Source organism: Saimiri boliviensis, chromosome 10, assembly GCF_048565385.1.
Source record: "Saimiri boliviensis isolate mSaiBol1 chromosome 10, mSaiBol1.pri, whole genome shotgun sequence".
Lineage (NCBI taxonomy): Eukaryota > Metazoa > Chordata > Mammalia > Primates > Cebidae > Saimiri > Saimiri boliviensis.
In genome coordinates, this window is record NC_133458.1 from 119,110,938 (window position 1) to 119,132,145 (window position 21,208).

General features: G+C 36.5%; 1 protein-coding gene across 3 annotated transcripts in view; it reads left to right on the forward strand.

Annotated features, from left to right (window-relative positions):
- Positions 1 to 21,208, forward strand: part of AOAH (acyloxyacyl hydrolase) — a 234,654-nt gene that overhangs the window by 40,291 nt on the left and 173,155 nt on the right. For all 3 annotated transcript variants that reach the window (XM_003930743.4, XM_074379815.1, XM_074379816.1), the window contains one exon: positions 15,193 to 15,288. In XM_003930743.4, the coding sequence (XP_003930792.2) occupies positions 15,193 to 15,288 (96 nt within the window). The remainder of the gene's footprint in view (positions 1 to 15,192; positions 15,289 to 21,208) is intronic.

The following is a 21,208-nucleotide window of genomic DNA, read 5'->3' on the forward strand; positions in this document are numbered from 1 at the left end:
TCCCGTTAAAATATTATTCAAAAACGAAGGCGAAATAAACATATTCCCAGATAAACCAAACTGAGAAATGCATTACTGGCAGACATGCCACACAAGAAATGCTAAAAAAAGAAGTCCTTCAGAAAGAAAGAAAATAACACTACATGGTAACTTGCATCCCTAGGAAAAAATGAAAAGCACTAGGAATGTAAATATGGAGATAAATATAAAATAATAGTATATATGTATATGCACACACATACTTTTCTTAATTTATTTGTAAATAAAAATTTGTTTAAGGCAATAATTGTAACGCTACAATTGTTGTATTTATAATACTTATAGATATAAAATGTATGACAAAAATAGCCCAAATGTAAGTTGAGAATGAAGCAATATTAGACTAAAGTTGTGATATCTTACCACAATTAAATCAGTATTCACTTAAAATAAATGATGGTAAAGTAAAGAGGCACATTGTAATCTCAGTAACTACTAGAAATATGAACATCTAAACAAAAAATTACTTTAAAAAATTACCAAAGGAAGTAAAACAGTACAAAAAAATACTTGTTTCCAACAAAAAAGATAGTAAACAAGGAAAGAGCAAAAAACCAACCCAAGATGTCCAGAAATAGCTGCCATATAAAATGACATTATATGTGAATGAACTGCACACTTCAAAGGGCAAGATGTTTAGATTTTAAAAGGCAACATCTAAGTATACTCTGTTTGCTAGAGACAACCTTTAGACTCAGACACACAACAGGTTGAAAATAAAAGGATGGAAAAACATGTATCATAAAAATAGTAACTGTAAGAGAATAGAGATAAATGTATTAGTACCAGAAAATGCAGTTTAAGATGTAGAATAATTCTCAAAACAAAAAGGTATATGTCTTAAGGATAAACGGGCCATGATATCAAGAAAGAAATAATTATTATTATATTATGTATTAACATAATAATAATTATCAATAGTTATCAATGTTAATTATATCAATAATATATTGATAATTATATAATTGGTAATATATTGATAATTATATCAATAATAATCAATGTTAATTTTATGTATATGAACTTAATTTAAAAGCCCCCAGATACTGAAAGATCTGGAAAAAAAAACAGACAATGCAACAATAGACTTGAAAATTTCAACACTCCTATCTTCTTAATCAATAGAATTGAACAAAAAGTATGTAAAGATATAGAAGACCTGAACAACTAACTTGATCTACCTAACATCTATAGAACACTCCATTCAATGACAAAAAGCATTCATGGGCCATTCTCCAGGATTGACCATGTGTTCTGTAATAAATCAAGTACCAATTCATTTTTAAAAATTGAAATCACATCAATAATTCTCAAATTAAATTAGAAATCAACAATAGGAAAAAGTTTGGAAATACCACAATATGTGGAAGCAATACAACACACCTCCTTAAAGAAAACCTTAAAATTCAACTCTGACAATTCAACAAAATAGCCCTAAATAATTCCATTAAAAAGTGGGCAAAGGATATGAATAGATGGTTTTCAAAATAAGACATACAAGTGGCCAAAAAGCATATTAAAAAATGTTTAACATCACTAGTCTTCAGAGAAATGAAAATTAAGACCACAATGAGATATCATTTTATACCAGTTAGAATGGCTGTTGTTAAATAGTCAAAACATAACAGATGTTGGCGAGGATGTAGAAAAAAAAAAGGAACGCTTATACACAGTTGGTGGGAATGCAAATTAGCACAACCTCTATGGAAAACACTGTGAAGATTTCTCAAAAAACTAAAAATAGAACTACCACTCAACCCAGCAATCCCATAACTGGGCATCTACCCAAAGGAAAAGAAATCATTGTATCAAAAGACACCTGCTCATATGTTTATGTTTATTGCAGTACTATTCACAGTAGCAAAGATATGGAATTAAGTGTCCATCAATGGATCATTGTATAAAGAAAGTATGGTGTGTATATAAGTATATAAATATATAATAAAATACTATTCAGCCATGAAAAAGAATGAAATCATGCCTTTTGCAACAACATAGGTGGAACTGGAGGCCATTATCTTATGTGAAACAACTCAGAAACAGAAAGTCAGACACCACGTATTCTCACGTATAAGTGGGAGCTAAATACTGTATACACATGAACATAGAGTGTGGAATAATTATCACTGGTGACGTGAAGGAATGGAAGGGAGTGAGGAAAGAGAAATTACTTAATGGGTTCAGTGTACACTATTTGGGTGATGGTTACACGAAAATCCCAGACTTCACCACGACATAATATATACATGATGTAATAAAACTGCACTTATACTCCTTACATTTATACAAATTTATTTAAAGAAAGATAAAAATTAGCAAAAGAAGAAATCAAAGGAAAATTAGAAAATAGATATAAATCCATGCATTTAAAGCGAATTCCATTTTTTGATGAAGACACCAGGAACATACAATGGGAAAGAGCAGTCTCTTCACTAAGTGGCATGGGAAAACTGGGTATCCATATGCAGAAGAATGAAACTAGACCCTTATCTTTTACCATACACAAAAATAAAATCAAAATGGATTAAAAACTTAAATCTAAGACATGAAACTACAAAATTACTATAAGAAAACATTGGGGAAAAGCTCCAGGACATTGGTCTGAGCAATGAATTTTTGTGTGTAAGACTTCAAAAGCATAAGCAACAAAAAGAAAATTAGACAAATGAGATTATGTCAAGCTAAGAACCTCTGCACAGCAAAGAAACAATCAACAAAGTGACTCAATAGCTCACAGAATGGGAGAAAATACTCACAAACTATTCATTCAAAAAGGGATTAATAACAAGAATATGTAAGGAGCTCAAACAGCTCAGTAGCAAGAAAAAAAAAACACAAGTAATCCAATTTTAAAATGGTCAAATGGTTTGACTAGACATTTCTCAACAAAAGACACACATGCACAACAAGTAGATGAAAACAATACTCAATATCATTAATCATTAGAGTAATGCAAACCAAAACTACAATGAGATCTGATCTCACCCCAGTTAAAAAGACAGGGAATAATGTATGCTAGCAAGGATGTGGAGAAAGGGGAACCCTTGTTGGTGGGAATGTGATTTAATGCAGCTACTATGGGAAACAGTAGGGAAGTTCCTCAAAAAACTGAAAATACAATTACCATATTATTAAGCCATTCCACTGCTTCGTTTATACCTGAAAGAAAGAAAATCAATCTGTTGAAGCAGTAGCTGCACACTCCCATGTTTACTGCAGCAGTATTTACATGCCCATCAATGGATGAATAGATAAATAAAATATGGTATAATATACAATTGAATATTATTCAGCCATAATAAAGAATGAAAGCCTGTCATTTGCAGCAACATGGATACAACTTGAGGTTACTATGTTAAGTAAAATAAGCCAAGCCCAGAAAGACAAATATGGCATATTCTCACTCATACATGTGAGCTAAAAAAACAAAAACAAAAAAACAAACAAAAAAAAACCACCTCATAAAGATAGAGTAGCAGTGGTTATCAGACACCGGGAAGAATAGGGGGAGGGGAGAATGAGGAGAGATTGATTAATGGGTACAAATATATACCTAGATAGAAGAAATAATACCCAGTGTTCAATAGATTCGTAGAGTGACTAGAGTTTACAATAATCTATTCTGCATTTCAAAGTAGTTAGAAGACAATGATTCACATGTTTCTAGCATAAAAAAATGACAAATGTTTAAGATGACAGATACGCCAATTAAACTGGTTTGATCTTTAAACATTATAAAATTGTGTTAATAATCACAGATGCCCTGAAAAAATATATATCTATTATGTATCTATAAAAACATAGTAAAATTATTAGAAAATAGTTTGGCCTAAGGGAAAATGGGCACATAATATATTAAAATCTACTGAATGCAGCTAAAGCAGTGCTTATGGAAAAATTTATAACTTTAAACAGTCATATTAAAAACAAAAATCTAAAAATTAGTAATATAAGTTTTCACCTCAAGAAGCCAGAAAACAAAGAATCCAAAGCCAAACTGTGTGGAATGAAGGAAATAATAAAGATCAGAGCAGAAATTGGTAAAATAAAAAACATGAATACAACAGAGAGAATCCATGAAACTAAAATATAGTTCTATTGAAATAATCAATAAAATTGATAAACCTTTAGCTAGACCATTTTAAAAGGAGAGAAAACACAGTCATGAAAATCAGGAATAAAACAACAGGGGACATCATTGTAGACCCAAAGGAAATTAAAAGGATTATAAGGGAAGATCATAAACAATTTTGTGCCAAGAAGGTAGACGGAGAGTTTAGATAAAATACACAAATTCTAAAAGGAGAGAAGTACCCAAAAATGATTTAAGAAAAAACAGAAAACGTGAATAGACCTGTAACAAGTAAAGAAATGGAATTCATAATTAGAAACTATATTTGTTTTTTTAGAGATGCTATAAAAACATTGCCATAAATTAGGTAGCTGAAAATAACAAGAACTTATCCTCTTACAATTCTGAAGGCTAGAAGTCTGCACTTAAGTGTTCACCTCTTTCTCCTGTGCTTTTGTGGTTGCCGGCAATCTTTCACATTCCTTGGCTTACAGCTGCATAACTCCAGTCCTGCCCACATTGTCCCCTGGCCATTTTCCTTCTGTGTGTCTGTCTTCACGTGGTATTCTCCTCTCTGTATGTGGTTCTGTCTTTTTAGAAGAACACTGGTCATTTTGGATCAAGGACCACTCTATCCTACTATTACTTCATCTTAACTAATTACATCCACAAGAATCCTATTTTATATAAAAGCACATTCTAAAGTCCAAGGAAGGGCATGAATTTTAGGAGGACACTATTCAACCAGGTACAGAAAATCCCAAGGCTAGATGGCTTCATTAGTAAATTCTATAACATCCTTAAAGTAGAAATAATGCCAATCCAACACAATTTCTTTCATAAAATAAAGGAGGAATAAACATGCTTCACTTCATTTGTGTTTTTCTGTCATGTAAATCCAGACAGAAACATTAGGAGAGAAAGTAAGATTTTATACAGATGCAAAAACCGTCAACAAAATATTGAAAAACAGAATCCAGCAACATGTAAAATGAATAACAAATTATGACCAAGCAGAGTTTATCCTAAGAATGCATGGTTGTTTAACATTTGAAAATCAATTAATGGAATACACCAAATTAGTATAGTAGAGGCCACAATTACATTGTCAGTCTAATAGAAATAGGAAAATTGTTTGGAAAAAAATTGTCACCCATTCATGTTAAAATCTCTCAACAAATTAGAAAAGGTGACTTCCTCAACCTGATAAAAGACATCTATGAAACCCTACTGCTGACTTTTTGTATTTAGTGATAGCAGACTGAATGCTTACCTCCTAAGATCGGGAACAAGGTAGAAATGTCCACTCTCACCACTTCTAGTCAACATCGTATTGAAGACTCTATTCAGTTTAATAAAAAAAAGAAAGAAAGAAAGAAAAATGATGAAGGCATGAAGATTGGAAAGGAATAAGTAAAACTATCTTTATTTTCAGACAACATAATCCTAAATATAGAAAAGGCCTAAGATATCTATGAAAAAAAACTATTAGAACTGATAGGTGAGTTTGATGAGTTTGCAAGATTAAAAATTAACATACAAAAATTGATTTTTTATTTATATTGGCACCAGACTTCGAAGAACTAAAATTAAGAAAACAATCCTGCACATAACTAATAAAAATGCTTAGGAATAAAATTAGCAGCAGAAATGCAATTACTCTACACCGAAAACTACGAAACATTGCTGAGAGAAATTAAAGAAGGCTTTATGGAAATGAAAAGATGTGTTGTGTCAATGAATTGGAAGATTCAATGCTGTTAAGATGGCAGCACTCTCCAAATTGATCTATAGATTAAACATAATTTTAATCAAAATCCTAATAGGATCTTTTGTGGAAACTGGAAAGCTGATTCTAAAATTTATGTAGAAATTTAAAGAAGCCAGAACAGCCACAATTTTAAAGAACACTATTGGAGAATTTACACTACCCGATATCAAAACTTACTGTACAGTAACTGATACAGTGTGGTATTAGCGTGGGGACAGACACAGACAAATGATAAAAATAGGAAGCCCAGAAATAAACCCATAAATTTATAGGCAATTAATTTTCAACCAAGTTTCCCAGATAATTCAATAGCAACAGGGTAGTCATTCAACAAATGGTACTGGAATAATAGGATATCTATATGCAAAAAAAAAAGGGTGAGGTAGAACTTTATATTTCAAATCACACACAATTGTGAACTCAAAATAGAACATAGACCTGCAGGTATACAGGTAAGAGCTAAAACTATAAAACTTCTAAAAGAAAATCTCTGTGACATTGGATGAAGCAAAGATTCTTAGCACCGTCCAAAAAGAAAAGGTGATAAATTGTACTTTATCCAATTTAAACTCTTTGCTCTCCAGAAAACATCACTAGAAAACCAAAAGATTAGCCATAGACTTGGAAGCAATACTTGCAAATCCCATAGACTTTAGTACAGCAATGATTGTTTTAATTAACATGATTGATAATTTTCACTTTGGAAGGATGCTGTTTTAACATATATAGTGTGGTGCTTAGAATATAAATTTTAAAGTAAAAGAGTTCTGAATCTGAGTCACCAGTTAGCCACTGCTGATCTGAAAGGCTTAAAGTATACTGTTTAACCTTTCTGAGCCTCAGATTTCTAAGAAAATCTGGAAAGAAGCAATCTCATAAGAATGTTGTGAAGATTAAATTAGATATAGTTTATAAAAACACCTACCAGACAGCCAGAAACACAAAATGGCATTCTAGAAATTTTCATATTACATGTTTTCCTAAACGTATTTAGGTAGAAGGCAGCTATTAAAAAGCATATTTAATAAGTTATGTCTAAAAAAATAGAATTTCCTTTTTTCTTTACAAGAGAACACATGGTTTTCACAGAGATTTTGGATATAGAAACGTACTTTTAAAGAATAAAATCAGTTGTAATTCCCAAATCCTGATGATCACTATTGATACTTCGGTATATTTTCTTTCAGAATCATGTAGGTATACATTTGTAGGCTTTGGATTTTGTCCTATTCTTTTGTTATATTTCTAAATTTGAACAGTTGAATAGACAAGTCAACAAAACATGTACAAAAACTTTGGCAGTAGTAAGAATTTGTTGGCAGTTGAAAAATTTCCTCGTTAGCAAGTAGATTTGTGTATAAAGACAGAATAGTATTGAGTATAAAGTTATTTTTCTCTCTCTCTCCTCCTATTTACCTATATGTCCATTCCATCCATCATCTATCCTTCTTTGCACCAATTCATCAATCTGTCCATCCACTCATCCACTCATTTTTCTATCATCTATCCATCCATTCTCTATATCTTATACATCTATTGGTCTTAAAATGCAAATATTGAAGTGAATTGAAAAATGAAGTTATATTCTTTCTGAAAGAAAAAAATTGATTAATTTCTTTAATAATAAGATCTGAATTTGTTATTTAGGTTTATACAGAAGACATTTTCCATAACTTGAATGAAGTAAATCTCGGCTCCAACATTTGACAAAAATGTATATAAAGCATGCATTAAGATAAAGGCATTTTATTTAAAATATAGTATAGGCAAAGGTGTATAGAAAAGGCCAATAGTTCCATTATCCAATTATTTATGCGTGTATTGGATTTTAACAGGGTCTTGCTAAGTAAAACAGTAACTGCTGTAATTTTTTTGCATATTGTGCCCCCCCCAAAAAAATGAGAAAGTAAAAGATGATTGATTTAACATGTTTTTACAAGTCAAGTAGTTTCTAGTTCTTTGCTTTCAATACAATGGAAGGGGAACTTAATAGAATTGTCAAGTTATAGATCATTTAAAATAATTTTCAATGATAGTTCACTTCAGCATGTTTGACATTTAACTCAGAAGAAGTCAAAGAATTCTGTGACATTGCTATATCAAAAGTCCTTCAGTTCTGATCTATTTATTCAAGTAAACATGTTTCTCAGTATTTACGTCTTTAACAATGAAAAAGAGGAATAAAAGTGATGCTGAACCTTGTCTCTTTACATGAATAAGCAGCATTTCTCAACAGATATATGTACCAATTAAAAAGGCTCAATAATGTCATTAAGAGATGCAATTCCAATAACATTTTACCTTTATCATCTAATAATAGTTTATCAAATTGGCTATTATTTAGATAAGTTGATTTTACTAACAAAGAAAACTCAATCCAGACTCCAAACTTGGAGTATCACAGGAAATTAAAAATTTTATTTAAATTTGATACATGTTTTTAGTATTGAGAAGTACAATAGTGTGTTCAATAAAGTAAACTATAAAAATATATTACATTTGGATAAAATTTTATGATTGAAGAATTCAAGGAGGTGGGCTTTTCAATTCAAGAAGAGAAATTATCAATGTAAAATTAATTACTATGAAATAAGAGTTCGGTCATATATGAGACTAGGTATAAAGCACTATAGTATTTAGATTCTTTTGAATACACATAGAAGGTTAATGTAACTGTTCCACTGTAATATTTACAACCTGCCCAAATTTACATCTTTGCAACTATTTAGATTGATATCCATTAAAATGTATAAGTTCATAGTTTTTCAAATTTATTTTAGAAGATACAGAGCAAAATGCTGAAAACCATTGGTTTGCACTCTGGACTCTAGACTGTACTGCCTGAAGCCTGAAGCCTTCAAGGTGCTTCACAGTCTAGCTCCCTCCTACCTCTCTCAGCCTTCTTTCCTGACTGCCTCTCAGTGTTAGCCTTGACCAACTCTTCTCTCTCTTACCTCTGATTCTTAAGAAATCCTACTACTCTACACATGGAAGACTTTTTCTCCTTTTTTTGATGAATGAGGTCCTCCTATCCCTTAAGACTCAGCTCCTCCAAGAAGCTATCACTGAGAGATTGCACCAGGAATAGTTAATTTCTTCCTCCTATGTGACGCCAAAGCACTACCACTACTCCCTCTATCACAATACTTACAGGTTTCTGGGATTGTTTATTTAGGCATCAGTTTTCCCCATTGGTCTGTGACTTCTTGTATTCACCTGTGACTCTTCAAGCTTCTGAGCATAGTAGGAGCTGAAAAAGTACATATTGAATAAACAACAGGATGTATGTGTCCTGGCATCTTCACCCTCATTTCTTGATCATTCATTTAAATATATTTCTAAATCAGCTAAACCAGTCACCCTATGTCTCTTAACACAGCCTGCTAATTTCTTCTCACTGTCTTGCTTGGGCTCTGCTCACTCATCAATACCTTTGTTTTCACCACTAAGTGCCCAAAACAGTGCCTCTCTGACTGCCAATGTTCTTGGCAAAGTTGGCAGTTTTGAAACCAGTGAGCATTTTCTCGTAAGAACAATGTTTCAAGTGGTAGTTAGGTTAGGCCACAGAGTCTAATCTACTCAAAGGTAGTAGAAAACACTAGTTGTCTGCAATAAAAGAAGATCCAGCCCTACGAAAGTAAAAATGTTGATGATGCAACATAGTTTTCAAAGATGAGCTTCTGTGCCTTTATTTTTTTTAAAGAGTCCGTGGAGAAGATGTGTCTGCCCTGTGGTGGCCTTAGCAGACGGGAGAGGTACTAACGGTTTGTTAAATGCCTGCTCCGTGCCAGGCACCATGTGCATTTTATGTGTTCTATCAGGTAAGCCTCACGACACTTTTGCCAGATGTGCAGATAGCCTTTGCTGTATTACAAACCCCATACTCACACAACCATCATTTATGAGCCCAAGATTCTGTGAGCTGGGCACAGCTAGGTGATTCTTCAGCTGGTCTCCTGGGGCTCACTTCCGCAGCTGCCCTCAGCTGGTAGATGGTGGAATGGCAGAGGCAGGGAGATCTGGAATGATCTGGGTGATCTGTTGGCTTCAGCACCTCGGTTCCCCTTCATGGGGCCTCTCCGGCAGGTTGGCTCAGGCTCATGGCTACAATGTCAAACAGGGCAAAAGTGGAAGCTGAAAAGTTTTTGGAAAACTCAGTTCCAATCTGACACACTGTCCTTCCTTTCACATACTGGTCAAAGCAAGTCACAAGTCCAGGTTCAAAGTGCTGGGATATAGACACCATCAATTTATAGAAAGAAGTGCAAAAACTTTGTGGCTGTTTCTAATATACCAAACAAGGGCCATTGTCATTCCATTCTGTGGGGCCCAAAGTCCTGCCAAATACACCAATTCATAACAGAAGCAGGATTTGAGCCCAGGTCTCTCTGACCCCCCATTCTTCTACCCTCTACTATACCAGCACCTTAGGCAGCCTTCATTTTCCTCCCTTCCATTCTCTTTCTTTCTCCTCCTTGTCTCTCTCTATCCATGTTCAGCCTCTAAGAGTAGGTAGCAGAAGAAAGAAAGGGTAAGGTGCAGCAAGATTCGCATCAGGGTTATGTGCCATGCTCTCTGAGTAACTAACATCTTATGGAAACAAGGCCAGCAGTAGGATACATTTTAGGTGACTATTTTTGCACCTTTCTTTCTTGTTTTCTTTCCACCAGATATTGTGTTCAAGTCCCAATTTCCCATTACTAGCTGTGTACTTGGCAAGGTAGTTACCCACTCAGGCTCCATGTGCTCATCTGTAAAATGAGAGTAATGATTCCTACATCTATGAGTTGTTGTGAAGTTTGAATGAGATAATAATGTATGCAAAAATACTTTGAAAACCATAGGGCACACTCCAGCAATGTGATGAATTATTCATGCTTCTACTCAGGGTCAAAAAGGAAGTATAGTCATGCTGACTGTGGCTCTGACAACCGCCAGGTGCTTTCAAGGCTTTTCAGCGAAGTGTGGGTTTCAAACAAATGGGAAATCTAATAGACCACTCTCCACAGTTGGCTGCATTTCCAGCCAGCACAGATATGATTATAATTAGAGTTTCAGGAGTCTGTTTCACATCAAAAGGATTCCTTGGCCCAGTCTGCAGTCTACCTGAGGTATGTGGCCAGACGTGATCCCTGTGGCAGGTGTTTTTATTCAGGCCCATTTGCTTCTTTTTGTGTGCTACCAGGAGTGTCTGTTTCTATTACACTCATTATTTTCAGATACCAGGTGAGAAGAGATTTTCCATATGTGAGATTTGAGATGGAGGCCACTGAGCAAAATGCATAGCTCTCGCCCCCTTTCCTCACTTCCTAAATGAACAGCAACTCAGACAAATTCACTTTAACAGAGCCAGGCCTTTTATTAGCAGGCAGAGAATAGTCTGTAACGGGAGGAATTACTCTGCCCATGCATTCTCCCAGGAAAAACATTCGTTAGCCTGTCAAGGAAGTGAAACCTCTTATTAGAAACTGTAGAAAAGTCAGTCTCTCCATTTTTGCTGCTAAAGGATTCAGAACACATCTCACTGCACACCTGAAATTAGCAATTCAACTGGAAGGGGAGTTGAGCCCACTGGAGACAGGCGGAGATGGCTGAGTGAGCAGGACTCCAGATCAGAGCTGAGCCCGACCTGGGTGTTCACAATTTCAAACCCCGTTATGGCCTTTTCTGCGGGGTCCTTTTGATCAACATAACTCTTGACTGGGCAAAGTGATGATAGTGGTAAGACTCACTCAGTGAACAGAGACAGATAATTTTTTTTTGCTTCTTTTTATCTATCTAATGATTTTCCCATTTTAGCAGGCAGTGCTGAGAAGCCACAACTGTCATAAGAGTCCTTGATAGGATTTCTCTGAGTAAAACTCAGAAGAAAAGCCCATATGTGTTAAGTACGAAGAAGGAGGTTGATTTCAAGCTGCCCCATTCTCTTTGAATGTATCCTTCTAAACCATGGATTAAAACAAATGCAAATGCTGGAGTTGAATTTTCAGGGAAAGGAAACAGTATCTAAAATTTATTACCACTGGGGTCACTAGGATTGGAGACACCTCAAGGTCAAATTCCAAGGAACGGTCACCTTATAACCTACCATCACCCACTATTCCTGCTGCTCCAAACTATTGTTGGTTTTCAATTATTGCATCTCATCAACTCTGTTACGCCATTGATTGCAAGAATATTATTTTAGGTATCAATGAGAAAGAAAGGTTGCTGCTAATTAAAGTGAGAAACATGTGGAGAAATATACCAGGCGGTTTCAGGCCACCAAGTCTTGTTTCTCTCTTGGGAGTGCCTCTTCTCCCACCTGCTCTGCTATGGTCTCTCCAAAATTATATCTCCCGTAGCTTTTGACTGGTATTTACCATCCAGTTCACATGATTTTTGAAAGTTCACCGTGAGCTTCCTATGAACAAAGATCATATTCTGTTCATCTAGAGGCCCATCAAAGTCATGGGAAGACACAATACTCCCGCACTTCTGCCCCTTCTGCCACGTGAGGATGCAGCAGGAGGTGTCATCTATGAAGAACAGAGCAAGCCCTCACCAGACACCAAATCGGCTGGTGCCTTGATTTTAAATTCCCCAGCCTCCAAAACTGTGAGAAATAAATTTCTATTATTAGAAATTACCGAGTCCCAGGTATTTTGTAATAGCTACATGAAGAGACTAACATACAGCTCAGTCTCCACCATATTCTTCATTAATTGTGAACAGCAGCACATCATTTGCTGCCAGAAGCTGCTATTTGGCACTAGAGAGGGCACTGGTTGTTTCACGCCAGAATGAGGGGTGGAGACATGTCCACAAGTGGAGAGTGGAACAGAGAGGAAGCAACTTGGGTGAGATGACTGAGCTCGGAAGCAACTGAAGGTGCATCCATCAGCCCTTTGCTAGAAAGACCCCCAACAACTGGCATCTGCAATGCAACTCACGTGGCTCTAGAGGCAGCTCACTCAAGCCAGTACCTCCCTTCTCCTGAGGCCAGGAGTTTGAAACCAGCCTGGCTAAGATAGCAAGAGCTCGACTCATATATATCTATATACACATACGTGTGTGTGTGTGTCTGTATAACTTAAAGTCTCTTGCCTTTATTCTCCAACCCAGGCACTGTGCCAGGAAGTCAAAGTTTGAGATGGTAAGACCGCATTCCATTTGTAAGGGGCTGGTTTAGCATTTGAACTCAAGTTTATGTCAAAGCCTCTCTCTTTTCAACTACGCCATACTGCATCCTCTTATCACATAGCAATATAATTACTTATCATTATTTTTTAGTTGTAGTTGTTAAAATTTATTTAACTCCACCTATCATAATAGGTGATTATCAGAGACATAAACCAGGGTGTAAAAATACATTATTAATGTCAAAAATATTTATTTGTATTAAATGTATTATATATATTTATAATAAAAGTAAAATCGGTTATCTCTGGATGGTTGAGTGATGATTATTATCTTTTCTTATGCTGTTCTGTATTTTGCAAATTTAAAAAATGAGATTGCCTTGTATTTATATTTTTTGAAAAGTTATTTTTAAATAAAACAAATATATGTGAAAGTGCAAAACCATAAAGTGCTAATAAATGTCAGCTACTAAATTAATTGCAATGTAAGGCAATCCTCAAATGCCATGCATGAGGCTAGAAACACAGCCAATCAACCTTGGTAGGTAACAGTGATCAATACATCCTCAGGTAGGTACTCGCAGAGCCCAGGAAGACTGGAAATCCAGAGTTCACTGTGGCAGATGTGGTGAAACTTTCTCTTTGTCCAGAGAGAAGGGACACAACATCAAAGCCAAAACACCATTAGACATTTCAGTGTCTACAAAATGGAAGTCTCTCGTTTCTTCATTGGCAAGCTCTTTCTCTCTCTCTCTCTCTCTCTCTCTTTTTTTTTTTTTTTTTTTTTTTTTTTTTTAATATATGGCGTCTCGCCCTGTCACCCAGGCTGAAGTACAATGGTGAGATCTCAGCTCACTGCAACCTCTGCCTTCCAGGTTCTAACAATTCTCCTGCCTCAGCCTCCTAAGTAGCTGGGATTATAGGCGCACACCACCACACTTGGCTAATTTTTTTTGTATCTTTAGTAGAGACGGGGTTTCACCATGTTTGCCAGGCTGGTCTCAAGTTCCTGACCTTGTGATCAACCCACCTTGGCCTCCAAAAGTGCTGGGATTACGGGCGTGAGCCACCACGCCCGGCAGCAATCTCTATTTTATAGAAGATTTTACTTTTTTATGTATAGAAATGCCCAATTATATTGTCCATATCCATGATCAACCATTTTCCCTCAAGGACTCCTGCTGGGAATTTGGTTTAAATGACACCATGCTTGTAAATGTGGGTCTCTAGCTCCTTTCACAGATGGACAATCGTGAGCCTACTGCTGGCCCAGGCCCCCTGGAACATCTGTAGGGCATAAACCTTCCTTTGCCTACTTAGAAATTAACCTCTGCTAATAAGTGTCCATTCTTCTTATTGCAATGAGATATAACACTTTCTTCTCATACTTACTGATCTTTGAACAATCACTTGTTTATAAGAAAAAAAAAAAAAAGGAGTCCCTTTCCTTTGCAAAAAGGAGGTTTAGCTTTCCCTTGCAGCTCAGTAAGTTAAGGCAGGTGATAGAATTTTCTAGGAATGTCAGCCTAGCAGCTCTAGGCATTCACACTTATCACATATCAAAGTAGCAGAAGGAATATATTCCTAACTTAATACAAGTGTCCACCTAGACACTTACCTTGTTCGTGCATGCTTTCAAGTAGTATGCTTTATAGCTGTGAGGTAAAATAATATTTTACAGTGTGTTATGATTTCAAAGACACACTCGGTCTCACTTTTATCTCATTTAACCATCACAGCAGCCCTATGGGAAACATATTACCTGCTTTGCAGGGAGGAAACCAGGTTCAGAAAGGCCACATGGTGAGTTCAAGATTACTAAGTCAGGACTCAATCCCAGATCTTTAGACTTCAAATGCCAGGCAATTTCCATCGCTTTTCCAAAATTAAAAATTTGATCCTGGATTCTCCTCCTACCAAGTGAATGTGTAGGATGGGAAAGATACTATTCTGTAGCCATCTACTGCAGAAATGAGAGAAATCGTGGAGGAGAGAAGCTAACATCTATTGAGCTTCTACTCTGTGTGGGCTGTTTCCCTTGCACTATCTCGTTTAAACATCATCACTTTCTTGTTCTGGAAAGGCTGGCCTTCTTTAGGACACACACACACACACCCCTTTCTTTCTCCCGTCCCTTCGGTTCAGTTTTCTGTGTGACACTGGTGACATACTCTTCTCCTCCCTGGCAGGGTGTGTGCTGGTGGTGTCTGTGATTGAACAGCTCGCTCAAGTTCACAACTCGACGGTCCAGAGCGCGATGGAGAGACTGTGCAGCTACCTGCCTGGTAAATATGGGATGGGTCATCCCGCTGGGGGATCTGCTTGTCCTCTCAATCATGAGTCATCATGACTGGCTTTACTTCCTGCCCATACTTACAGAGAAGAATCTGATTGTGCTATTTCTGCGGGTTGATATTCTTATGGGGCTCATAGAAATTAAAACAAAAAAAAATGCTCTAGGCAACTTCTCCCTGACATTCATTTTCCATCATGGCATAATAAAAGTGCTGTAGACACTTAGGGAATAAAATGTTGAATGGTCAATTGTTGCTTGATGTGTCACATTAATAATAATTTGCTTATATACTGATCATTGCCTTAAGTACTAAGAAGTCAAATTAAAGAATAGTTTTCAATAATTTTATGTTGGCTTGACCAATATTCACATACTAAGATGCACACTTAGCCCTACCAACACAGAGCTTTGGACTGGGAGGACAACTGATCTCAAAATTTCAAATGGGAAAATAATCTGGAACCTTTCATTGATTTAAACTGGATCTCTATAAAGTCCCCTATACATCCACCAAAAGAAGAAACTGATTGGTGGTTCAAGCTAGTTGCATATTTGTTTTTCAATATTAGTAGAAAGAAAATATTAATTACATTTTCATTATAGAATGCTGTTACTTGAACAGCCATAATGAATAAACTTTGTTGAGAGTCAAATTTTTATTCACTTAATGGGAACTAATTCATCTATGGCACGTACATTGTTTTTTCTGTTAAGTAAGGTAGTTGGACTAATGGTAACTTCATCTTTGACACAGTACGCTGTGCCAAGAGCATCCAAGTCTTTTCAGAGAATTTATTCAACTTAGTCAGAATATGCATTCACAGGCTAAAAGGTTTAGAATTCGTAAACAAGGACTAGGAGAAGACAACACACAACCACATGTGTGTAGAATGTCCAAATGAACCATTAAGATGTTAACATATTCACATCATAATTACATCTTCCTTTTGTGAAATTAAAACATGGCAGCTAAATTTGGAACCTTCAGCTTTCCCTTCTTCTAGTTCCATTCTCCCCTGCCCCACCTCCCTAGAAGGAACCCTTCACATGAACTTAATGAGTATCATTCTTGTCAGATTTTATATTTACACATTCACTTGTATGAATTCGTGAACAATGTATATTGTTCTGCCAGTAATCTTTTTTTTTGTTTTGTTTTTCTTTGTAAAAACAAGACAAATGTAGAAAACCATGCAAACCAAGTGTGTAGCTTCATCAGTTGCTGAAAGATGAATGCCCTTGTAAACATAGCTGGGGTCAAGAAAGATCAGATCAATGGCCTCCCCTGAAGTCCCACCCACCTGCCCTATCCCATCCTCCCCCTGCAAAAAGCTTAATGTGCTGACTTTTATGGTAATTATTTTATTGCATTTCTTTATAGCTTTATCACTCAGTGGCCATCCCGTGATACCATAACATTGCCCAGTATTTAAAATTTTGATGTGTTTTTTGAGCGATTTTAATCTCTAAGTTTCCTTTCTTTTTCTTATCATTTACCTATGTAATTTGACCTGTAGAGTTTCCCACAGTGTGAATGGTATTGATTGCATTCCTGTAGTATAATTGAGTATGTTTCTCTGTGCTCTATATTTCCTGAAACTTGGCAGCTTGACCAGAGGTTTGATCCTATTCCAATCTGATTCCTTTGACAAGTTTATAAATGATATTGTTTTCTTTCATCAGGAGGCAGCCATAGGTGGTTTTATCTTTTATCTTTCTTTTCTTTCTTCTTTTTGTTTGTTTGTTTGTTTTAGAGACAAGGTCTCAGTCTGTCGCCCAGGTTGGAGTGCTCACTGTAGACTCAACCTCCTGAGCTCATGAGATCCTCCTGCTTCATCCTCCCAAGTATCTGGGACTACAGATCATCACACCAGCTAATTTAAATTTTTTTTGTAGAGACAGGGTCTCTCTGTGTTGCCCAGGCTGGTCTCTAACTCCTGGTCTCAAGTGATCTGTCTACCTTGGCCTCCCAAAGCACTGAGATTACAGGTGTGTTGTGAGCCACTGTGCCAAGACCCTTTTTGTGATGGTAGCAGCTGTCGATGTTCAATGATGAGATCTATTAATTTATTGGGGCTTAAAATCTTTGATATCCTAATCTATTATTTCTTATTTATTAATTGACATATACTGGATGCTTTCTCACATTATATTTTAGAAGCATTTTTCCCACAGTACCTAGTGCAAAGGCATCTAGGAAAGGCAGGATAAATGCTTGATTCTTTTCCTTTTATCAGTTTTCAAGGTAATGCATTGGTTTTCTGTTATCTCACAGCAAGCAATTAGTTTTTCCGTAAAATGTAACGATAAACTTACGAACTTAAGCATACCTGATGGGTTTCAGTCAAGTGTAATTATTATCCTTTTGAAGCTCAGACGATCCCACTGAGCTTTAGCCAGTGGCACCCACTGCGAGCTGACTCAAGTCCTTTTGACATGACCCTCCGTAACCTACGATAGTTTCCTCACTAACTGGTATCACAAGATGTTCCAGCCCTGTCTTGTACATTTCAAGCCCCAGGCTTGAAATCAGTCATTTTTTCTCAGAAGCCCTGGTTGCTTTTAAGTGAGAAATAATGTTTCAAGACCACAAACCAGATGCTTAGATGTTCATTATTACTGAGTTGGCCATTCTTTCTAGGCCTCTTCAGTGGACAGAAATAAGAAACTCATGTGTATACATGTATAAATGTCAGCTTTAAGATAAAACAACCGAGTTCATACTGACACTTCAAATTCAAATTCAGAACCACAAAATTTTGTCTTAATGTCTTCTGTGTTGTATCTATATCTCCTTCTTTCCACACAAAGTCCCAGTTCTCAAGGACAGAGAGATTGATAGAATAAAAATCTCCAATCATTACTCATTTGCCCATCCTTCCTTGCACATAAAATAGTCTCAGACTATTGATTCTAATGCTACCATCATTAATACATTTTCTAATTCTTATGAGCAGTTAAAATTGTTTTTTTGCCTATGCCTTTCTCACCACTCTTTGTAATCATTGTCCTACATTATCTGAGCCCATAGCCACTACATATAATATCCATTCCCTTTTCACCCTCATTTAGTCTTATCTGCATCAGCAACTGTATGATTAATGTTCACCACCAGCCCTTATATGAATGTCTCTCTAGTTGAGTTTTTGTCTAAAGTTCATTCCCCCAGAAGGGCTCGTAGGAACAAATATTCCTTGAATTCTTGCATGTTGATAACAGGCTGTCTGAGCCCTTTATACTTGAAAGTCAATGCTTTTCTGTATATAAAACTCCTTGGCACAGAATGTCTTTCCCTGAGCATCTTACATATATTATTCAAAAGCCTATTAATAATCTGATTTACCTTGTCCTTACAAGTTATTTGTTATTTATACTTTGTAGTTCAGAGGATTTTTTTTTTTCTGTAAAATTTAGTCATCTAACTAGAAGATAGTTTGGTGCCAGCTGTTGTGTATTGATGTTCTCAGGCATGCAGTGCACTCTCAATGTTATTTCAAATATATATTTTCTAATTTTAGGGAAGGTTTTAGTGTTTGTTCAGTTTTCTCGATTTTGTTTTTTTGCCTCTGGGATTTCTGTTATCCACATTGTGACTCTTTGCCTGTCTTCACTATTTTGCCTATCTCTTGAATTTATTTTAATCTCTTTGTTTATTTTTTAATCTTAGAATTGTTCCTCCTTTCTACCTTCTGTTTCACTGAAGATCTCATCTACTGTTTTCACTTGTTCTTGTGTTCATTCTAGTTTAGACTTCACTTCTTTATTCTTTGTTTCATGTTTTATTTTTTCCTGAGTTCTTTTATTCCATATTTGAGTTTTTCTAATTCTTATTCTTGCTATTTTTTCATGTCTTATATCATTTTATTAGCGCCTCTTAGCTCATTTTAAAATAATATGTTTAGAAATAATATGTTTTAATCCTTTTTTGGCATGACTTTCTGGCATGCTTTTACTATCTGTAGGGATGTTATGCTGTTCCTTAATCTTTTTCTTCTTATAATAACTTTGTATGGGAGTTGACCTAGATACATTTCTGTTGCTCATTTTTATGTGAAATTGGTTTTCAAAAACTCTTAGAAAGAGAGGTGGTTCAGGGTAGTTTTACTAAATGCACAGAGCTCCTTCTTCTGTTGTTTTGGGGTAGTGTTTAAAAAAAAATTGTGGCAGCTTGCTTTCTGAGATCTTTCTGACTGTTTTCCTGTTCACTTTCATCTGAACTTTCTGTCTACCCAGCAGTTTCTCCTCAGTGTGGGCCTTGCCCTGAAAGGGAGCTCTGGTGGGTCCCTTGTGGGTGCCAGGTGACTCTCGCCCCTAATTCCTTCTAGTCTTGAGCTCCTTGCATTCATCAGCTGTTGAGTGCGCAAAATCCTTCCTAGTCCAGTGGCTGTTCTCTAATTGGCCTGTCCTGCTTGGTAGTCAACATCTGTCAGCTATCTGGGGAGTCTCCTGTTCTCAGTTTTATCTATCATCCATTGCTTCTCTCTACTTTCTCCCTTACAGAAGTTGGTAACCCATAGATATTGTGGTTGTGAAGTGGTTTATTCTCACCTAATTGCACGTTAGAGTTCATTGATATACCTAGTTTTGTTGTAACTGCTTTCTGTGGGTTTTGGGTTTCGCTATTCACATACTCTTTTTTTTTTTTTTTTTTTTTTTTGAGACAGAGTCTTACTCTGTCACCCAGGCTGCAGTGCAGTGGTGCAACCTCGGCTCACTGCAACCTCTGCCTCCTGGGTTCAAGCAATTCTCCTGCCTCAGCCTCCCGAGTAGCTGAGATTGCAGGCACCTGCCACAACACCAGACTAATATTTGTATTTTTAGTAGAGACAGGGTTTCACCATGTTGGTCAGGCTGGTCTTGAACTGCTGACTTCAGGTGATCTGCCTGCCTCAGCCTCCCAAAGTGCTGGGATTACAGGCTTGAGCGACTGCAACTGGCCACTCCTTTTTTTTTTTCTTTTGGAGCGATTCAAAGAGATTCCAAAATTCTGCTGTCTCCCCATCAACTTTCCATACTCCCCACCTGTGACGATTTTGACATCAATGGTCTACTGTATGCATAGCTCAGCAAGTTTTGTTTTGCACACAACATGATTTTAAGTTCTACACATGTTAAGGCATATAGACCTAGGCCAAGCCTCTGAATTACTCTATACTTCTTTACCATATAAGTTCTTTTCTTTTTTTTAAATTATTTTTTATTGCATTTTAGGTTTTGGGGTACATGTGAAGAACATGCAAGATTGTTGCATAGGTACACACATGGCAGTGTGGTTTTCTGCCTTCCGTCCACTTGCCTGTATCTGTCATTTCTCCCCATGCTATCTCTTCCCACCCGCCCACCCCCATCGCTCCCCCATTTCCCCCCAATGGACCCCAGTGTGCAGTGCTCCCCTCCCTGTGTCCATGTGTTCTCATTGTTCAACACCCGCCTATGAGTGAGAATATGCGGTGTTTGATTTTCCCCTCTTGTGTCAGTTTGCTGACAATGATAGTTTCCAGGTTCATCCATGTCCCTACAAAGGACGTGAACTCATTGTTTTTGATGGCTGCGTAATATTCCATGGTGTATATGTACCACATTTTCCCTATCCAGTCTATCGTCGTTGGGCATTTGGGTTGGTTCCAGGTCTTTGCTATTGTAAACAGTGCTGCTATGAACATTCGTGTGCATGTGTCCTTATAGTAGAATGATTTATAATCCTTTGGATATATACCCAGTAATGGGATTGCTGGGTCAAATGGGATTTCTATTTTTAGGTCCTTGAGGAATCGCCACACTGTCTTCCACAATGGTTGAATTAATTTACATTCCCACCAACAGTGTAAAATGTTCCTATTTCTCCACATCCTCTCCAGCATCTGTTGTTTCCAGATTTTTTAATGATTGCCATTCTAACTGGTGTGAGA